The 22,072-nt window shown below is 30.5% G+C and overlaps 1 protein-coding gene across 3 annotated transcripts in view; it reads right to left on the reverse strand.

The window, feature by feature from the left end:
• LOC107437418 (serine/threonine-protein kinase Smg1) overlaps positions 1–22,072 on the reverse strand; it is a 174,688-nt gene that overhangs the window by 31,824 nt on the left and 120,792 nt on the right. For 2 of the 3 annotated variants that reach the window (XM_043051731.2, XM_043051733.2), the window contains 17 exons: positions 21,571–21,648; positions 21,213–21,310; positions 20,978–21,131; positions 19,528–19,647; positions 17,390–17,658; positions 14,399–14,572; positions 14,218–14,317; positions 13,292–13,432; positions 12,404–12,508; positions 12,237–12,322; positions 7,719–7,848; positions 5,940–6,036; positions 5,765–5,863; positions 4,765–4,880; positions 4,611–4,682; positions 3,476–3,655; positions 1,352–1,439 (listed from right to left, as the gene is read on the reverse strand). In XM_043051731.2, the coding sequence (XP_042907665.1) occupies positions 1,352–1,439; positions 3,476–3,655; positions 4,611–4,682; positions 4,765–4,880; positions 5,765–5,863; positions 5,940–6,036; positions 7,719–7,848; positions 12,237–12,322; positions 12,404–12,508; positions 13,292–13,432; positions 14,218–14,317; positions 14,399–14,572; positions 17,390–17,658; positions 19,528–19,647; positions 20,978–21,131; positions 21,213–21,310; positions 21,571–21,648 (2,107 nt within the window). The remainder of the gene's footprint in view (positions 1–1,351; positions 1,440–3,475; positions 3,656–4,610; positions 4,683–4,764; positions 4,881–5,764; positions 5,864–5,939; positions 6,037–7,718; positions 7,849–12,236; positions 12,323–12,403; positions 12,509–13,291; positions 13,433–14,217; positions 14,318–14,398; positions 14,573–17,389; positions 17,659–19,527; positions 19,648–20,977; positions 21,132–21,212; positions 21,311–21,570; positions 21,649–22,072) is intronic. The other variant, XM_043051732.2, reaches the window with a different exon arrangement.

A 22,072-nucleotide genomic window follows, 5' to 3' on the forward strand; every position in this document is an offset into this window, starting at 1 on the left:
GAAATGTGTGATTGGTTAGTTTGCTGAGAAAAAATAATTTACAGATTTCTTTGAATGGGAGTTCAAAAGCTTTCAGAAAAAGAGTGCAATATAAAATCTATTATTATTAAATTATAACCAACTATTTTTAAAGAATTTAATAAAGTTAAAAATACAAAAACATTTTGACTCATTTTGTCAAAATAGAAAAAAATTACCACTCTCAATTGCGAACAAACTTGAATCATTGTGTGAACGCGGACAGAATTTAAAAACCGAATCCTAATATCCGTCTTCCACATCCACCATAATCTTTGCCTTTCCTAAATTGCACAGTCTGCATAGAGATCAAAGGTTTCTACATTTGCTTAGCAACCATGGGAGAATTTTATGTTGTATTCTAGTATAATGGAGCAAATTTTGATGAAAGCAAAGTAAGTTGATGATATTTTAACTGTTTGGAGATACATTTCCGTCTAAAAAATGTGGGTATAATGGATGAAACAATTTAAATTAAGAAAATTAGCAAATAATTTAAATTAGTAAAATTTAAAAAAATATATAAGAAAAAATTTCCAGCTTTTCTTTAAAATTTCCAGGTTTTTATCCATATTTCCCTGATTTTTCCAGGTTTTTTCCAGTATAAAAAAAATTCCCTGACAATTCCAGGTGGGTGGCCACCCTGTTAATATTTTACCATTCTCTTTCTTCAGTTGAGAGCACAAATTGGAAGACTCATTAGACCATCAGATTCTTTCAACAACTTTTAAATAATTAATCACTTTCAGGGTTTCATCCCACTTGGCTGAACACTTAAATGACAATGGTTTTGGATGAATGCGTTGTTTGGAAAGACTTTTCTTATCAATACTATACTGAATTCTCCATTTGGATCCCTTTTTCTTAAGGTTTGAAATAAAGTGTAGACAATCCATTCAAAAAATGGATCATTTTCTTGACGTTTGAGATCACATATATCTAATAAATTTCTTTTTATAAGAACTTTGATAATAATTCCTTCACATGACGATAAACAGTGTCATTCAACGTATTTAATTTCTCACAAATCATTTATTCACGAGTTAATGCCTTCAATTTACTTTAGTAAATTTAATCTGTGCATCTTCATTAAACCTTTGCCAGATTGAAAATTTCCAAACCAGTTTTGGCGTACTGTCAATACACTTCGAATAATCCCTCCCCCCCCCCTGCTTGAACAGCATAAGAGAAGTTCATTATAAAGTCCTCTGTTTGGAGAAAAAAAATTTACTTTCTGAACAACTCAATATCTAAAACCAATTTTGCCTTTCTTTCCCCCTCCCCTACAAATTTCATCTTTGACACTGAATGATAATACACTGAATTAAATTACCAGTTATTTGAGGTTCAGTCCTTTGCATTAATGACTCAAACTCATTTCTTAGTTTTTTTACAGTATCAGCAACTCTATTTTCCGGAATCTAGAGAAAATAAACATTAGAAAGGCATTCTATTTCTGCAATATACTTCATGTTTAATCCAAATGTGCAGTTAAAGACATAATATTTCCAATCCAATTCATACAATTCTGAAAAACATTAAATTCTACAAAATACTTTTAGACTTGAATGAAAAAAAAAAAAAAATCAAACCTTTTTCTATGAATCAGACAATTTTACACATGGTAAGCTTTATTTTTCAAAAATTATAACAGTTATGTTGAAAATTCTACTTAGTGTTATGTTAAAAAATTAAATATGACACTGATAAATATCAATACCCAATCATGAATGCTTTCCTATAATTATGGATCAAGTACATTAAAAATCACTTAAAACAATGCATACTTTGTCTTTTCTCTCAATCATAAATTTTATAAGATTTGTATCAACTATAAAGCGGTTTAACATTTCTACAATTATAATATTTAATTTAAGCGAAAGGAAAATATATATATATTTATATATTAAAGGAAAATATATATATACACAGATACTGGAACCATGATTTTATGTTGTCCATTTCATAAATTATGCTGCTCCCTACATCCCTTTCTGCTGGTCCGTGAAAATTAGCTACACCGATAATGTTACTTCATTACTCTTTTAAAAAAAATTACGCTTTATTCATTTTTCTAATGATCACTGTGATCAGCAAAATGCTTCTAAAGAAAAACAAAATGCATTACAAATGGGTTTCATAAAGCAACAGGAATGACAGAAGAACTTTTAAAGAATACCTTCACATGTCAATTTCTGATTCCTATAATAGTTAAGAAATAGATGATGACGAGTAAAAAATATCGGAGGATATTCAAATATTGGAGCAAATGTGCAAGTATTGAGATGGATAGTGTTGAAATCGTATCTAGAAACAAGCAAGGATTACACATTTTTTTTCAATAGTTCATGTTTTAATTGTCAATCTTTGAAAAACATACTAATATTATTTACCCCGATTTTACCTTTTCCCGCTGCGTGCATTTTTTTAAGGCTAGTCCAATATAAATTGGAGTGTATTGGAAGTTACAATAAATTAAAACCTATTATTTGGTATATTGTTATTTTCACATTCCGTCATCGTTTACTACATATAAGATATATTTTCATACTATAGAAATAATTCATGTGGCAAAACAACGTTTGCCGGGTCAGCTAGTATGTATATATATATTCCAAAACCTTGAAAAATTCTAAATGAATTGATAATAATTTTTAATTTCAGTTTAATTTTTTACACTATTTTAGCAAATAACTCTTTTTTCAAAAAAGTTATAAGCCAAAAGAAAAAAGTTAAGATTTTTTTAATTCATTACTTTTTCATTACTCAAATTTTTATTTTATTTTTAATATTTTTTTTATTTTATTAATAGTCTACAAACTCCAAGATAAAACACATTGCGTATACCACAATTGTTGGTTGGTTGGTGTCGTGTCATAGACAGAAAATAATTTTAAATGTGATCAAAGGTCCTATACACAACAGCTGCAATTTAAAGGCAATTTTCTTCATATAACTCCATCCACGGATTGTCACTTATTTGCTGCAATTGAGCCAGTATAGCAGGACAGTTGAAAAAATGTATGGGGGTTAGTTCTATGTCTGGGCAATTTTTGCAGAGGCAGTAAGTCCTTGTTCCATCATCACAAATCTTCACCTCCCTAAAGTTTTGGTTCACAATTCGCAATTGTTTGTTACTATAAATAACCTTCAATAGTGAGTAAAAACTTTTATTCAAACCAAATTGATCTTTCTCTTCAGTTTTATTTTGAACAGAGGTAAAGTACAGAGAAATAAAAAATATCAGAGAGAATTTAAAATTAATATTAAGAGTGACAGCTTTGCGAGGAGATTGACGGCAAACAGCATGATTTGGTGCGACACAATAAGGAATTATATAAAAAAATTTAATCCTGGGATTATAGATGACATAAAAGATTATCTGTTACAGATAACAAATAATGATAAAAGGGTTCACATGTTTATAATACCAAGATTTCTTAAATGAAGAATTTACCTGAGTTTTTACCATAAAATTTGAAATGTTGGCTTCCAAGTCATCTACCAATTTGTCTAATGGAATGCCACATCGAGCTATTATTCTATCTAGTTTGGCTACCATTTCAATGACAGATGGCTCAAGAGCTGTTTGAATGGCTTCAGGAAGAATTATGTTTTGGAACTGTAATATAAGATCCTAAAGACAATACACACAACTAATTATTCATCCAACAAAAAATAATTTAAAGAGTGAAAATCAGAGTTGGAATGGTTTACGGCAGACTGGATTAATCCACGGTTTAAACTGTCCTGTCATAAACCCCATGGTTCAAAACCTTTTGGTTCAAATTGTCACAAGTTATTTGACAATTTTTAAAAAAATAATGTTAAAAAATAAAAGGTTCATTTTTGAATAAGTAACAAAATGAAGACAAGTTTTTGTTTTATTAAAAAAGTTTATCATTATTTTTTAATATTGCATTATTAATCCTTACACAAAAACACAATTTATCAGTATGAAAAGCATATTTAAAGGATAAGGTATTCACTTTTGTTATACAGTGAATTGTGCAGCTTTAAAAGTTATTCATCTTTTCCTATTATATTATGTTATTTTCCTTTAATAATTTAAAGTAAATTGCATAAAAAGTATCAAATATTTATTAATATATGTAATTATATGTACAATGATTACTCATATAGGACTTACACCTTTGACCAACATTAGAGGTTTCGGACGCTTTCAGGCAGTTTAGGTCAATTTTAGTCAGTTTAGGACAGTAAAACTCCCATGTCCTGTCCAAAACCAGTTTAGAATATCCAAAACCATAACCCTGGCTGCAGTTCTAAATTGAACCAAAGAAAGAGGAAGCATGGCCAACAAAGGGTACTTGAGATGGATTATAAAAACACTTTTCATTGAGGGTGCAGCATATAAACAATCACAACTTTTTTAATGGCCATATACTTTTGCTAATGAATAAGAATAATATCATGAACTTAAGTCAGAGTGGGCAGTTAAAGTCTAAAATAAGACATATTAGATAACACTCTAAATAAAATCCTTTATACATTAAAAAGTGTCTTTTTTTGTAAAACCGTGATAGATTTTACAAACTTGTTGAGCTATCTTTCAGCAAGAGTAAGCTTACCTCTAAAGCAGCAAACACACCATTGACAGCTTTCATCCCTTGAATGGCAGCTTTCATTTCAGCATTTTCAGGCTAATGGATAATAGTGTGAATTAAAGAGATCTTTTTTTAATAGAATAATATTTCAGGAAAGTAAAGATGCCTGTATGCCTACCACACTATCTTGCAAGAGTTGAACAAATTCATTTAAACTTCCACAGGTAGTAGATAACTCATCCAGAAACCAATCTCCATTCCAAGATGCCAAATCAACAAGTCTGTCTCCAGCTCCTGTTAACATTAAATTTACTTCTTACATACAAATTAACACTCATGTTAGAAACTATTTTAGACTGAAATATTATTCAACAGTTGATCTGTATTAAGCAGTGGCGTAGTTTTAATGCATGTTCGAGAGGGTTAGCGGTTACCTCCTTCTAATATGGATATTCTAAACGTTTAAATAGGCTGGTATAGCCTGGTTGGTAGGAAGCTTGATTCATGTTTGTAAGAACGGGAGTTTGAATCCAACAGGCCGAAGAAGCGGCAAACAGTGACTGTTGCTCGTTAAATCTGTCGGCTCACAAAGTCCTCCACGTTCCCACAACAAATCGAAACCTCTGGGGGTACTGAATTGGAGATCGATCGTTCTCTGGTTCAGGTCATAATTACGATCCTTGGATGAATGAATGAGTCTGCCCTATAAACGGTTGTAACGTATGAGTGTGGGAAAAGTCTAATTCTTAGCCATAGATGGCACCACTGGAAAACAAGAACAATTGCACCCCCTCTGCCTGAATGGCCGACAACAATAAACGCTTAAATTACAAAAAAAGAATGATGGTGCAATAATCTTCATTTAATGTTCATCTACTTGATGGTGCAATAATGTTCATTTACTAATTCTTGATTACAAGGAAACATATAAAATTTTAAGTATCATAAAAACATTATTTACGAGCAATGCATGTCTGATTATATCATCCTTTGTGACGCAAAATTTTTAAATATGTCGCAACAAACATCATACGATCCAGAAATAAATGGAAATTCAAGAGAATCATTTTCCTTAAAGGTTTTTGTTCAGTCATAATAAATAACAAGATTAATGGTATGAGCAAATAAAACCCTGCAAACAGGAAGTCACATAAATTGAGGTGAAAAAGAAGAATTACCACTAGCAGCACTTTCCATCATCATTAAATGAGAACTCTTAGAACAGAATGTTTTGCAGAAAACACAGAGAAATGCCAGATGAGAAGATTCATCACACTCTGCAAAAGGAAATAAAAATGAATGAATAAATAAATAAATATAGGATCATCGTGTTTAATGAGAAGTAAAACCAACCTCCAAGGTAATGCATTATAGCACATTTAGTTTCTTTACAAAAAGTAGTAAGAGTATTTTTGTCTTCAACTCCTTCCAAGCGCATTCTCTCAAGAATCTAAACAAGATAGAAAATTATTTCTGTCATTTGTATAACAGAGGTACCAACTTTCCAAACCAGCATCAGAAGTACAATATAGAAATATATGCAGTGTTAGTTAGGTTAGCAATGTTGTTAGAAATATAGAAATGTTAGCATTTTCAAGAATGCTAAAAAAAGATTGGTAGAAAAAAATCTAACTGTTTATCAAATGAACCAAATTGAAGAAAAATTTTCAAATGTATTGATTTGCCTTCAAAATACCTCTCTCAGTAAAGTGAAATGTTCTATTACAAACTGACGCCCGATGGCTGAGTGGTAGCGCTTCGCTCTCCCGTGCCACAGGTCCTGGGTTCGATCCTCGGGCCGGGCAAGGTTGACTCAGCATTTCAATCCCTTCAGTGGGTTGATAAATGAGTAGCAAGCTTGCTAGGGAACTATACACGGGGGGTTTTGTCAAAATTTTTGTTACAAAAAATTCCTTTTAAGAGTTAAAAAATTATACTTATAAAAAATTTACTTTTTGACAAAAAAATGTTCGCATTAGTCTACTTGTATAAAATGTCACTCATTGCAAATAAATTCTTTTTTGCAGCAAAAAGGTTTAGCTGTTCTACCTGATGGAAACAAATTTCATTAAAAATAATCAAATTTAAATTAAAATTGATAAAATTTCAATTGTATTCCTTTAAAATTAATATAATTTAAACAATAGTCTTGGGAAAATAACTTTTGTTATCTTAAAAACCTAACGAGATAGTGAAAAACGTGCAGTTTTTAGATTTGAAAGAAACACTAGAAAAGGTAAACACTGTGGTAATCTTTATTCACTTTATATAACAAAAAGCCTAATGCTCCATTTAAGCAAAGTTTATTAACCATTTTTAATTAGACAGCAACATTAGACAGGAAAAGAACTTTAGCAATCTAAAAAATATCAATCATGTCACAGTTGCAATTAGAGTACTCTCTATAGGGTTATTCTGACAGACGCATATGTTACACTAACTGTAGTTTATTTATCAGTGTAATTTGGTTATGCTAATAACCAAAAAGATTCTGAAAACAAACAGAAAAATAAAATTCAGAAGAGCATCCATTTCAATTGTATGAAGCATCATGTATTTATGCTTGTTACAATCAAAAACAAAATTAACAAGATTTACTTATTTTAAATTGTTCTATAATTACATTTTTTGAGTCATTTTAAAAACAATCTAAATGCAGAAATGATGGTCAGTATTACCACAAATTTTTAGAGACATTATGACTTGACTTTAAACATTAATAATTCTATGTAAGTAGNTGTTTGGAGATACATTTCCGTCTAAAAAATGTGGGTATAATGGATGAAACAATTTAAATTAAGAAAATTAGCAAATAATTTAAATTAGTGAAATTAAAAAAATTATATAAGAAAAAATTTCCAGCTTTTCTTCAAAATTTCCAGGTTTTTATCCATATTTCCCTGATTTTTCCAGGTTTTTTCCAGTATAAAAAAAATTCCCTGATAATTCCAGGTTTTCAAGGTTTTCCAGGTGGGTGGCCACCCTGATAATGAACTTACAAAGTAGTGTTTTAGAGATCTTTAAATAGATAGACCTTGCACAAATTTTTTTTTAGTAAAATATAGTTTACTCTTCAGAAATAATTCTATTGAATATCTGGCAGAGAATTGATAGTAATACAAATAAACTAACCGATAAAACTTTTGAGTTGGATTCGTTAATGAGTGTCTGAAATTGCATATTCAATGAAATGGCAATCTGGAGTCCATCAGATGTTTCACTATCATATAATTGTCGGAATTCAGCCATCACTTCAAGACATCTAAACAATAAAAGATAGATTCAATGATTGTTAAAATGTGAATTAATCTTTTGAAACAATTATCAAATTATTTTACTGAAAAATTTGAATTAAAATAGGGTATACCATCTGCAGTAAAGTCGGGGAATAGAGCCCCTCCAAGCTAAAGATAATTTAAAAACTACCCCCCACAATAATATACAAACTATGAGAGAAACTATTATGACATTAAAAATTTCAAAAGAAAAAACCAAAATGCTAAGAGATATATGAATTAGGAATATTTCACTTGAAAAAACATTTTTAGAACAAGAACATACATAAAAATCGAAGTGACGTAAATACCTTTCATAGTATTCGTATACAGGACAAAATAATGAGAACACAATTGTGATATCTCGCAACACAATCCCAAATGCATTAAAATTATAAATATAAATTTAAAATACTCGTATTTTTTGAAAACCAAGCGATTAAGAGCCTAAATATAATAAAAATAAGTTATCAAAATATAATAAATTGATGAAAAGAATCTAACTACGCAACAAAATTGTACCATACAAAACAATTGCATCCTGGCCCTTTATCGTAATTTGATGTGAAATACCTGAATATTATTAAACAAACTAATTAAACAGCTAAAAATCCTTACAATAATTCAATAAAAAATGAATAATAACTAAATGAAAAAAATCTTGTTTTGAGCAAAATCATGCAATGCAAAACAATCACCAATGCATCTCATTTCTCTATAATAATTTTAAAATTCTAAAATTTTAACCTATCAAATGATAAACAGCTAAAAATGTTCAAAATAATTTTTAAAAGATAGATATTAAAAATAAACAAATAATAATCTCGATTTTGTGAAAAGTGAAAGCATAAAATAATTGTGAATGCATTATTTCCTTTAAAATTAATTTACACATCAAATCACTAAGGAGTAAAAATAAACGTTAAATACAAAATAAATAAAGCAATTCATGCACTCCTCTTTTATCTGCATGCAACACACCACGTTGCCCCATTTTACTTGAACATATCTAAATTTCAAAATGGTCTATTTCCCTGTTATAGATGCAAGTAAACATAATGAACTTGACCGTCAATTCTCCCCACCCATGCTTTTTTGAGAATGACTTCTTTCTTTTCGTTAATATTTTTTTTCCTTCACACCTGTAGCAAAAGAAAAGGGGGGCGTGTGAATCGCACTACCACCGATCTTAATCAAGTGACGAAAGAGTAGGATCGACAAGTAAAATATTATTCGTAGGGTGATTTCGAGCAGGGAATTTGCCTATGGTGAAAGGGAGAGCGTCAGTTCTGCTATTGTTACATTCTTGTTTACTATTTTTTAGCAGCATTGTTAGTTCTTTAATTTATTATTGATTACTGCCCCGTTAGAAACATCATACATACCTACATTTAATGTTTCAAATCTTTGCCACGGCCTACCTTTGCAAAATTATGGTACTTAAGGAAGCATTTAGTTGTACAAATATTAAATAGAAAATCATAAATACACAAATATGATGAACACTATAAATGGAAGTTTACCTTAAATTATTTTTTATTCGAATCAACTACCAAAGATGATCCCCCCCCCTACGCTATTGTCCGATGGTGGCACAAATCATTTTAAGAGGTAATTTGTCCCATTAAGCAATAAAGAAGCTCTCATGGAGTTCAAATTTCTGTGCTGCTTAGCATAACTTTTAGACTCTAAAATACCCCAAACACAAGTCTAAAGTTTAGATCTAGATCAAATGGTGGGCAAGGCATGGATGTTCTTTCATTCTCTGTACTATCTGTCTTTATTGTGGGAGCAATTTTGGCCCAGCTCATAGGGTGCCCCTGAAAGGAGGGCCAACAAATCTGCCCTTCAGATGCCTGTATGACTAAAGGTCATTCCCAGCTGCACATTAGAAGAAAAAAAAACACCATTATTGACACTGCAGCTCAAACCATTACAGATTTCCTGTTCTAAAAGCTTTGCACAGTTCTTACACTTTCAGGTATCTCATCGAAGGTTGCTGAAAATACATTGTTTTTTAGCTTTATAACTTTGTTTAGTGCAAAATATTTTCTCTTCAGAAAAGATTATTCTGTCAACACTTTTGTTACCATGCCAGTTCAGCAAATTCTTACATCTTTGCAACCTTTTTAATTTTTGTGCAGTTGTCATACCTTGAACTTTTCTTTTGCGATAAGGGTGAAAACTCAGTTCTTCATTTAATATAACTTGCATAGTTCTTCGATTCACGTTCTCTTTTGCAGTCATTTTATTAGCAGATCGTTGTGGATTTCTTTAAATCTTTTCACAAATTTTTGTACTGTGCTTTTTTTTGTACGAACTGAGTGTGGAGGACTAGACCTGGGTCGATCTTTACCGCTCTGCGTATCCAATAATCAATTCATAGCTCTCTATATAAATGTTCTATTAAACCCAAGAGATTTAATTGCTTAAAGATTCTACCTGCAGAAAACCTGCGATCGAAAAGATGTTTAACCATCAATCTTTTCGATTCCATTTCTAAATTCATTCTAAGTGTTTTTCTTTAAGCAAAAATCGTCTGCACTTACAGAAGACAAAATATTGTTCTGTCCATTTATTGATTTTTTGACAATTATGTCTATCATGCAAATGCAGTTTCAAAAATACAATTTTCAGATTGTTAACTAAACTTTCGCAACTAATTCAACTAAATTTTCGCAAATTACGATAGTTCAAATAAGCCAATCAGAAGCCTATATTTTTGTAAACAAATCACGTTCTGCCATATGTAAAAATACAGGCTTTTCAATGGCCAAATGCATCCATCATAATTGCGAATTGCTGATAGAAAGTCATAGATTTACGAAATATAGATTGCTTGTGCTCAAACAAAAGAATAATGAAATAAAACTGACGAATTTTACACTCAACTGCTCAGTATGCCCCTGCCGTAGTCAGGCTCTGATTTAAATGATATTTTAAAGAATAAAATCTCATTTTGGAAAAAACCCCGAACAAGATGTTTGGAAACATGAAAAAACTTAAATTACTTTTGGAAATTCCAGAAGGCCCAAATCTGACTTGTCCCATCTACACTTCAACCCTGAGACAATTCCTAACAACTTTTTTCTTTCTCTTTTTTAAGTCAAACAAAACATTTTTTTAAAAGCTGTTTTTGATTTCACACAAGGTCGCCGGCCCACTGGCTTTTTTTAAAAAAAAAACAATTAAGAGATACATGATAACAATTTTGTTATAAATTTTTTTTATTAAAAATACTTTTATTCAAAAACAAATAATTAAGTAATTATTGATGCATAAAAATTACAAAATTATTTAATCAAACAAGAATTGTAATCATCTTGTTTGCCGTCCAAATCTGTTTATAACTTTTCCAATGAATTCTGAGTCATCTTTAATTCTTTTCTTATGCACACTGAGCATGCACAAACTATTTATTCTTTCGTGAGACATCGTAGATCAATCCCAAGCATGCACAAACACGTTAGTATACAAAACTGGATACAGTTTCTCGTGGCAAAATTTGTAAATACAAGAAATTCATAATTTTTTTTAAATATCTTGTTAACAATGAAGAAATGTATCTTGAAAAAAATTAACAGATGATAGTATATGTAATAACAAAACAAAATATAAGAACAGAATATAAGATTTTTTTTGGGGGGGGGTTAGTTTGTTAAAGGGTTGCACCCCCTTTTATATTATTCTGACGGCGCCCTTGATTCAACACTTAACATCTTGTTGGGGGACCCACTAGATCAGGTTGGATATAACTCCAACACAGATGAGGCAGAGGTACCTCACAGCTAGTCTTATTTAACAATCATGCTTCATTAAACAGCTTCTACAACTCCAACATACACAGCAGCTGCAGAAAATATATATCATGCAAATTCAATAAATCAATTTTTTAAATTGCACGACGAGGAATAAAGTCATATCATTATTAATCTTGGCTTGGACAGCAAATTTATCAGCAGACTTAGTAAGTTCATCTATTCAACACAATAATCTAAGGAGTTTCTAAGGACTAATTTGGAAAACTAAGTAGTTGTACTCCTTAGAGACCTTTTTATTTCCAAGGAGTTTCTAAGAAGTATAAGGAGTCAGTACGAACCCTGTATATATCAATTGCTGTCTTTTAATTTGCACGACGAGGAATAAAGCGACCACTCTCGAAATTAAAACTATACCTGCTTTGAGAACAAAGGAGGTTTTGGAGCTCTGGTGGAAGCTAATTTGAATAACTTTTTTTCCTTCATATTTATCAAAATTAAAAGAAATTTATAAAAATGACAATAACAAGCATTTAAATAAAATTATCCTACCAAATGAAATACAAGATTTTTAGCATTCAATTAAAAGTCAAAAGAAATATTTTTTTAAAACTTACTTAAGAGACGTAAAATCAGATAGCAAATTTTCCAGCCACTGTTGCCATTTAAAACATCTATTTTGCTCCCAATAGCCAGGGCCAAACTAGAGATGAAAAGAAAAAAGATATAACACAAAATAAGATAACAATGAGTCCCACAAAATCAATAAAAGTATTTTCTTTACTTGTAATATAATTGTAGCATAAGCAGAAAGTAAATCGACACAATTTCTCAAAGCTATCTGGCGCTGCTGCAAAGTATTAGCAAGTTCGCTTTCAGCATGCTCACACTAAAAAAGACATGAAAAATTAACTCCATTAAAAATGCAAAGAATCAACACAATTTTTTTACTTTACTTCTACAAGGATCTAAAACAAAACATAATACAGGGCGGCGCGTAGCCAAATCTTATAACAAAAAATAAGCACCTTTTAAGTACTTCTTAAGCACTCAAAAAATATCTTTAAGCACTATATACATTAACAAAATGCAAAATAATTTTCAAAGACTTTAGATGATCATGATAAAACAACTAGTTTCTGACAAAGAACTCTTTTCTTGATTATATAAGTCACCATAAAAAAATCGAGAGATTTTTCGGTTCGATTTCAGAGGGTGGAAAATGAAGCCTGAAATTTAGAATATCTTGCAAAATGCAGCTAAGTAGCAAATGAGAGTAGAAGAATCTCATCCGACCCAGCTCAGTAGACGCACACACGGACTCCCATGTATTTCATCAAACATGTAACATGATAGGTGGTATCATACGTTACGGAGCGAAGGCACGCCGAAATGGATTGTGATTGAATGAATTGTGAAAAGGTTGAATAGAACAATGTGAAAACTACGTTTTTGCATAACACGCAGCGAAAATCATTGTGGAAATGAAAAAAAAAATCTCATTTTAGAAAAGGGAAGATTAAGCTCCTTTAAGGGCTTTTAAAAAACAAAAATAAGCACCTTTAAGCACATTTTGAAAACGCTATGCACCATGTTCAAAAGTGATTTTTCAAAATTTATATTTAAACTCTGAAACTTCAAATAAACCATTCATTACAAGAGAAATACTCACTTGCTGCACAAGAGGACCTTGACCAGCTGTTTGAAGGAATTCTACAACAGGAGTGATTGATAAATTATCCATTGTATGATCAAAAGAAATATCATTGCATCTCTTAGATAATTCTGATCCACAAACTGCTGACAGAGATTCCTGCATAAAATAAAAAGAAAAAAATTTTTTTAAAATATTCTTTTATCTAGTATTTTGATAAACATAACATCTAAATTTATGACATGCAACATTCTTTTATAATGATGCAATAAACAAAAATTCAGTTTATTTAACACTAAACATACAAATAATTCGCAATACAATACAAGGTTATGGTATGTTTAGTGTTAATTGTACACACAAATTATAATATGCGGCAAAAATTTTATATTACTAGAAATTCATTGAACACGTCAGGAGCGGATGGAAAGTGTTTAAACTAAGTATATTTTATAGAACTGACAAAAATTTTTTGAAGATTATTGAGAATTTCTAGAAAATTGCTAAGGTTCTATTTTTTTTTTTTTTTTTTTAAAGTAAAGAAATATATACATTTAAACAGTGCTTTAAGGGAAAAGAGACTTTGAAATATTTTCTTTTCCTTCAATAAGGAAACAAAATAAATGTAATAAATTTGAGAATAATAAGAATTTTATAGCGGTAGAAGAGTATTATAAATATTTGAGAGGAAAAAAAGTGCGCAACAGTTATTTTCATATAATATTTTTAGGCAGATTTCGACAATTTAAAAATTTTTTTTTTTCATATCTTCATTATATTTAGAACTCACATAACATATATTGTGCAGTAGATTCTTTTGCTTAATTAATTGAAAAATATCGTTCAATGTCAAAAAAATAGTTTGTAGATTTATTTATCTGAATAAATTGTTAAATTAAAAAAAGAAAAAAAAAATGAAGTAAAATATTTCAAATATAGCATACACAATGAAGAGAATGCCATTTCTTGTATTCATTCAGCTTTTCATTCGCAGCCTCCTTTGTCGCATTTACCGTCGATTTCACGATGGTCGTTTCATCGTACCTTTAATAATAAACAACATATAAAGGTTAGAATGAGTACAAACAAATGTATAACAGGTACTTTTAATACAGCAAAAAATACCTTTTGGGTACTGAATACAGGCTGTGATTTGGGTTGGCTAATGCTTCTTCTAATAAAGCTTTTTCTTGACAAGCATCCTGCAGTTCAGTTTCTGCCGACTGAAGCTTGTGCTGAGCATTTTTCCATTCTTGAAGAAGTACTTCTAGTTGCGGAAAGGCCGACAGAAGCTCATCTCTGGAATACAAATTTAAAATAAATATATTTTGAAAGGAAAGAATAAGTAAGGGGGCTGCATTACATTAATATAAATAAATCAAAGCACCCCTCTTTCACTATAAGTCACTTTAAACACTATAATACCCCCTAATATATGTTACACAAATCAGAACCCACGTTTATCTTAACCAATGTAAACTGAATATGTTTTTATATTTTACTCATAGCTGCCAACATGGATAGGAAAAAATTCAGTACATTTTACAAAGTGATAAAATTCATCATAATTGTTGCATAATAATGTACTAAATATCTTACGCATAGGGAATTTTAGGAATTTTTATAGTCATCAAAATAGAAAGACTGCAATATATTCCAGTTATAATTAACAGTAAACATAACAATATTAACAATTTTCTCATAATTTTGAATATTAATATTTAATTATTTCATCAAAGATAGTTAAAAGATATTTTCAGGTAATCTGCTACATTCTAGATTTTCCATTTCTTAACGAAGTTACTATTTTCTCCGACAAAAACAGAATAATAAATTTAAAAAGCATTATAATAATATTAATTAAAATGATAGGTAGAACCAAAATTGTTATACTCTACATCTTCATATTTATTGATTTTAAATTAAAAGAAAAAAAAAAACAGAGTAAAGAAAGAGTTGAAGCAATAAAATAGCTGAGTAAATATTATTTTTTTCCCCCCTGTAGAATTGTATTCTAAATATACTTTTCCTGTTTATCAGAAAGGAAAGAAATACTCCTGATTTTTCTGTTCTCATTTCGGAGTAAAAAAAATTGCCAATGACTGGCATGCTGCAGCTAGAATTTTAAATTGATAAAAAAAAATTTTAATAATAATAATTCTGAAATAACAGAAATTTAAAAGATACTTCATTCTAGAAATTATGTTTTTTCCTTCATTTTTTTTGAAAGAACACGATATGATTCATTCATGATTTCATGATTTTTAAAAAAAAAAAAAAAATAGTTAAAACCATGACATTTTGTGACAAATTTTGTTCAATACTGAAATTCATGACTTTCCACATGCGCATATACCCTGTATTTTTAATTAATTTAAAAAGAGAGTTCGGAATAAATATAAACTGAAAATTTCAGAACAAAAAAGTTTTGAACTGATTTCAATAAATGAGGTTCGCTTCATTATGTATTAGTAATATTTAAATATTCGAGAAAGCAAGCAATAATCTGTATAAAAATCCTATTTTAATAGGGATTTTTTTAGTAAATTTATTCAATGTTAGGGAATTTTCTAAAATGTAAAAAAACCAGGAGAATTTTAATTAAACCAGTAGACAAGGAGAAACTGGTAAAATCCAGTAGTCAACTGGAAAATCCAGTAGAGTTGGGAGCTATGTTTACTGTTTATAAATTAAAGTTCTTTAATGGAGCAATGAGTTCCACAATTTGGTTACGTGAATCAGATTTTGGTTAAACACCATAACCAAATAAGGTTTTATTCTTTCCAGGCAGATAAATGCTTAAAAAAGTTCTTATATTTACGATAATGCTACAATACCTTTTTTTTTCCTTTTCAAATTGAACCAGTGTTACAACTTAATTTTAGGTTTCACCGGTTTTACCAGGTTTCATATAAAATTTTTTAATAAAATTCCAGAATATATTTTTGCTAGGTACAACAATAGCTCAAATTTTCTTTTTTTAAATTCAATTAGAACTTATTTTTCCATAAAAAATGTCGAATATTAAATTTTGTAAAGAAAACAAATAACTTGGAGAAGGTTTAACATGAAGATCTTATAATACACAATAAATTATAGATAGAAGCATTACTTTGTGCAAAAACTGGGGAAAAAAAATTGAAAATCTATCAGCCATATAGAAAACTAAACTCAGTGGCATGACAGCCCACAGAAGGCCAAGGCCTACTGTGCCCATCTCAGTTTTCTTAACCTTGGGCTCTGGGGTGCAGGAGCAGATGCTCCGGGCAGGTGGTCAACCAAACGCGGAACCCCCAGTGTTTAGCATGCTTGGTACTCATTTATCGACCAACTGAAGGGATAAAAGGTTGAGTCAACCTCGCTCGGTTCGAGGATCGAAGCCAGGACCTATGGCACGGGAGCGTGAAGCGCTACCACTCAGCCGCCGGGAGTCATATAATTATATCAGCCATATAATTAACCATAATATACATATCTACTTAATTANTAATATTCAAATTGTAATTTTAATGAAAAAAAAAATAATTATAGATAGCAACAGAATTTTCAAAAGAAGTAATAAAAATAGATGTTAGGCTTTGAATTTGCTTTTTGTTACACTCAATTTTGAAAATGATTGTTTTCCAGGTTTATCACAATATTTTTTGGACAAAAATGACATTATTCTCTGCAAGTTTCCTTGATCACACGAGAACCCTTAAAAAAGCATTACGAGGAGGAAAATTTTCTAATCTTGTTTGGTGCTATAGCTAAGAGTAAGACAAAAGTTGTCTTATCATTGTTTGATCAAATGCCAAATAAAAACAACATGAAGTGAATAAATTAAACTAAATAGTAAACAAGAACCTTCCTCGACGCCTAAACACCAAATATGACAGCAAGTGTTTAACTAGTAGGGACAAATTAATGAAAGAAGGGATATAAGAAAGAATCTGTACTTGTTCTTTATTCATATTGTGTTTTTACTTTAGTCTACATAGCACTAAGTATGCATTATTTGGATGTGCATACATGCAGAACTTTAATTTATTGTTATCTAAGAATAAAAATTTTTTGTTTTCAATAAAAGCATAACTTTTCCAATAATTTGTCAAACACGAAAAAGAGATATATAACCTGTTTTTGAGCCATTCTCCTTTCATTTCTGCAACACGTATCGCAAACATCGACAAAGCAATGTCCACTTCCATTTCTTGGCGTGTCTGTTTCGTTTCAGTTACCCAAGCTTGTTGCCCACCGTATACAGCACCTGTGTAACCACCCTCATTTCCAGGAGTCCAGTCCACCAGGGGATCATATACAAATGCTTCCAATAAAGTTAAGAGGGTCTCACGACCTTTTCTTAACACTTTCATCACATGTTCACAAGACAATCTAAATAAACCCTGTAAATAGATAAAAAGTTTTCTGTTGAATTTTCTCATATTATATAATTAACTAGAAAGCCGTTATTTTAATCAATGTCTTAAATTTTTGTTTAATCTAATTCTGTTTTGTCTAATTTCTGTTTTGTTATAATTTTAACCTTACCCCCAATTTTTGTTGGATTCTAATTCAATATTTCCCTATAAGAAAAAAAATGGATATCATNAAAAAAAAAAAAAAAAAAAAAAAAAAAAAAAAAAAAAAAAAAACTTCATTTTGAAAAATTGGGAATTAGTGGTCAAAAACATTAAACTAGTCATAAAGTGATTATTAAAAAGCATGATTCGAAATTTTCCGCGTATGACAATATAGCATTATAAGACTGTGAAAAACTGCAGCGACAATTGACAAAAATGCGATCGTAAATCCACATGGGATTGAGAGTGAATCGTCAATAATTAAGGGCAAAAAACCGAGATTTCCGAACGAACTAATATTGCATTAAAACATTGGGATGTTACAACTCAAGTGAAAATACATTTTAATAATGATTCACAAAACCGCAAAAATTCACTGTATAATCGTTGCTACTTGAGTGGATTGAGAAATTATTACTAAATGAAGTGTTATAACAGCATATTAAAACATCGAGATTTTTAAAACCATGTGGAAATCGGAAACAAGGGCTGTCAAAATAGCCCTTTCATACAAACCATGTGTATTTTATACGTTGTTGATTGAACTCGACATTAATTATCAATTTATTATTTTTCATAGCAAAAGGATGCAATGTTTGTTTATCTTGAAAACCTATCATTCAGAGGAATTTATTTTCTCCATGATTTTGGACATGGGACTTTCCACTATATTAACACACGTAAGCACAGTGGTTTAACATTGTTCGTTTTGTATGTTTAACTGCTTCCTATATCATTTTCAAGTTTCCCATGAAAATTATCCTCACCAATAGTGTAAAATTATTCCTGATTTTACATTACTCTTTTGAAGAAAATCTCAGTTCATACATTTTCCTAACAGATCAAAATCCTCGAACAAACATCGAAGACTGTCAGTAAATTTTGACCAGTATAGTAGGTAGAAAAACTTAATATAGCAGAAAACAAGAAATTTTTTGATAAACTTAAAAAAAAAAGAAGAGAAATTTAGGAATAATGCATGGCTCAGGGGATAGAGCATTCGATAGTTGATACGAATTCTGCATCCTGCTTGCACCGACCACAATGGTGGCGTGAAATATCCTCAGTGGTAGACGGATCATGGGTTAAGAGTCCCTTTGCCGTCAGGTTAACCGTGGGAGGTTCTCGTGTTCTTCCTCTCCATGTAATGCAAATGCGGGTTGGCTTCATTAAAAAGTCCTCGACAAAAGGCATATTTCTCCCAATACTCGATCCAGGAGTTCCCTTGTCTTTTGGATTGGGTTTAAAATGACAAGGCTACGGAGTCAAACATCAGTAGTTGTAAACCCATAAAAATCGGGTTGGTTGTTCAACGACGGTAATAAAATAAAATATTGGTCCTATGCAGTGTCAATATCGGCCTATATAGGGCCAATATTGGCTGAATAATGGTTGTAAAATATCGGATGAATCTGACAATTCTACATAGGGCCGATATGAGTTGTAAAGAAGATATCGGATGAATCTGACAATTCTATACAGGACCCATATCGGAGATATATCGGCCCTTCGAATCCTTATTCCGCCAAGATTTGTGAATATTGGTCCAATAAAGGCCCAGGTTATTTTGCTGCAAGGGGGCATCCTGCTCTGTTTTATCTCTCAGCTACACAGCATTTTTCCAAGTTTTCACATAGATTTTGTTTTTCCTATTTATTTTATGTTGATTTGAACATTTAATTCAATACATACCTCAACACCATTCAGCCCAAGTGCAGTTCTGATGTTGGGTGTCATTCTAAATGGTACTTTTTCTGGAACTCTAAGATTTTTTCCCTTCTCAAAACACACATTATAATCAATATGCACCACCTAGACAAGAGAAATGAATGGTCATTCTTCTCAAAACAAATTAAATCTCAATTTGTAACACACTAGACTGAAAAAACATAGTCATAACCAAGAAACCAATTACTAAAGTTATATATTTTGTGTGCTAAGGTGTGAGAAATATTTCGGCAATGCACACGACTCGAAACTTTCTCGCATAGTCTTTACAGGGATGAGAGTAGTCAGAAAGTAAAAAAGAGGAAATACAAGAATGAATATTATATGTATGTAGAAGCTATGATATACAAAAGTGCGATTTTAAAATCGTGTGAATAAGATTTTAAATTGAGAGAACATGAATCCCGATATGTGGCTTTTAAATCTTGTGAATATGAAACTCGACATTGGATTTCAAAAATACAATAAATCATGATGCATAATTCATAGATCCCGCAAATACGAATCACAATGCATAATTTTTAAATCGTGTGAATAAAAATCGCAATGCACAACTTTTAAATCAGGTAAATATGAAAATCGATGTTTGGTAATAAAATCGCGATTTCAAAAAAGCATAAATACAAATCGTGATATAGGATTTTTAAATACTCGTAAATAAGAATCGAAATGTACGAATTTAAATCGCGTGAATTAGAATCGCAACACACAACTTTTAAATCAGGTAAATACAAAAATCGATGTTTGATATTAAAATCGCAGGAATAAGAATCGAGATATTAGCAGATTCTGGGCTTGGGATTTCTAAAAGGCTTGCTTGTATTGTTTTTATTGAGCCATAAATAAAAATTTAAAAGATTAATTGAATGAGCAAATAAATATTTTCACCGCAAATCCACCGGTATTTTTGTTCTTCAATAATTCGTTCGCTTTCACGCCAGCAAACAGGGAGCAGCAACGTCTGAATTATGAAAGTACGAGCTATATGGCGGGCGAATGCAAAAATACGGAAAATCTTATTTTCTGTGCGTAAAAGCGGAGAAAATAGCTGAAATAACTAAAGTGCAGAAGGGTTGGCAGCTACGTAGTTCTAATTTTTTGTTAGTCTTTGAAACTCGGAAATAATTATTTTATTTCAACGACTGAATTTTCAGAAAAAGTGGAATATTTATATATATAAAAAAAAAATTTAAAGAATCAGAGTTTTTGATGAAAAGGCTGGAATTCAAGAGACAAAAGCAAAAATCAGCTAAAACGAGGAAAAATCTCATCCCTGTCTTTGGGAAACAAAAGAAAAGCCTGACTTTTGTGTTAGTGATTGATTTTGCACAAAATTAAATAACTCTCATTTTGAATATATAGTTAAATAGCATATGTAAATGAAATATTAAAAATGTTAAAGATGAATACATACTTCTCCAGTAGATAGATCCACAAGAACATTATCTAAGTGCCTATCTCCAAGACCAATAATGTAACCTATGACAGACATAACAGCAGTTGAGTGGTTATATGTTTGGGTAATATTCCACCACTCAAGGGCGCTACTGCAAGAGCACCAGAGCTCTCTAAAACAAAAACAGAGAATGGCATTTTCTTAAACAGTGTTTTTTAAAATAATTATTTAGAAAAACGATTATAGTACGTACTTTGCAAGTAAGTTATCTGGAGTCTCACTCATTAATTGCTTTAGAACATCCAGGAGAACAGACAGAGGCCATTCTTTACGATTATCCAGAGAAACATTCTAAAAACAGAAAAGGTTTCTTTAAAATATCTATACAAAATCAGATGAAAGAACTCTTGATTCGATCCCCTAAATAAAATTTTTCTAACAAGAATTTCCATATAAGATAAAAGATTTTGTTTGTAATCCCCTGATATGATAAACTAAAATGAATATACTTTTAAAGCAATTAGAAAATAAATGTATTATTCAGAGTGAATAGGAACTATGATTTCATCCAACCCAAATAGTCAATAAGAGATTTTCTTTTTCTTCCTTACCTTTTCTTTCAGCAAAGGTGTCAGCTTGTTGTAAAATATTTCGGAGGGTCGCAGAATTCCTACATTTGATGAGGCATTCTAAAGAAGACAAAAATAAATCAGATGAAATAAGGTTTAGGGAAATAATTTCTTTAAATAGAATTTAATTACAATGTGAATGTTTTGAGATAAATCTAAATTGAACGGACAATATTGACATTCATGTAAAATTGCCAATAAAAAAATTCTTTTATTCATTCAAAGAACTTTTTTCCTCAAACTTGGGAATATTTTTTTTCAATAACAATGTTAATTGTTTCGAAAAAGAAAATAAACACATACCATTCTTTTAAGAAAAAGCAAAAATATTTTGTCTGCTTAAATTTAAAACTTCATGACTGCTATATTTAAGCAGTTCTATACTTCATGACTGCAGATATTTAAGCAGTTTTTCCAGAGAGTGGAAGAAATCGAGAAAATTTTTCTATTTGGAAGTGTTAACTTAAAATTCTATCCAGGATAA

Source organism: Parasteatoda tepidariorum, chromosome 2 (genome assembly GCF_043381705.1).
Source record: "Parasteatoda tepidariorum isolate YZ-2023 chromosome 2, CAS_Ptep_4.0, whole genome shotgun sequence".
Taxonomy (NCBI): domain Eukaryota; kingdom Metazoa; phylum Arthropoda; class Arachnida; order Araneae; family Theridiidae; genus Parasteatoda; species Parasteatoda tepidariorum.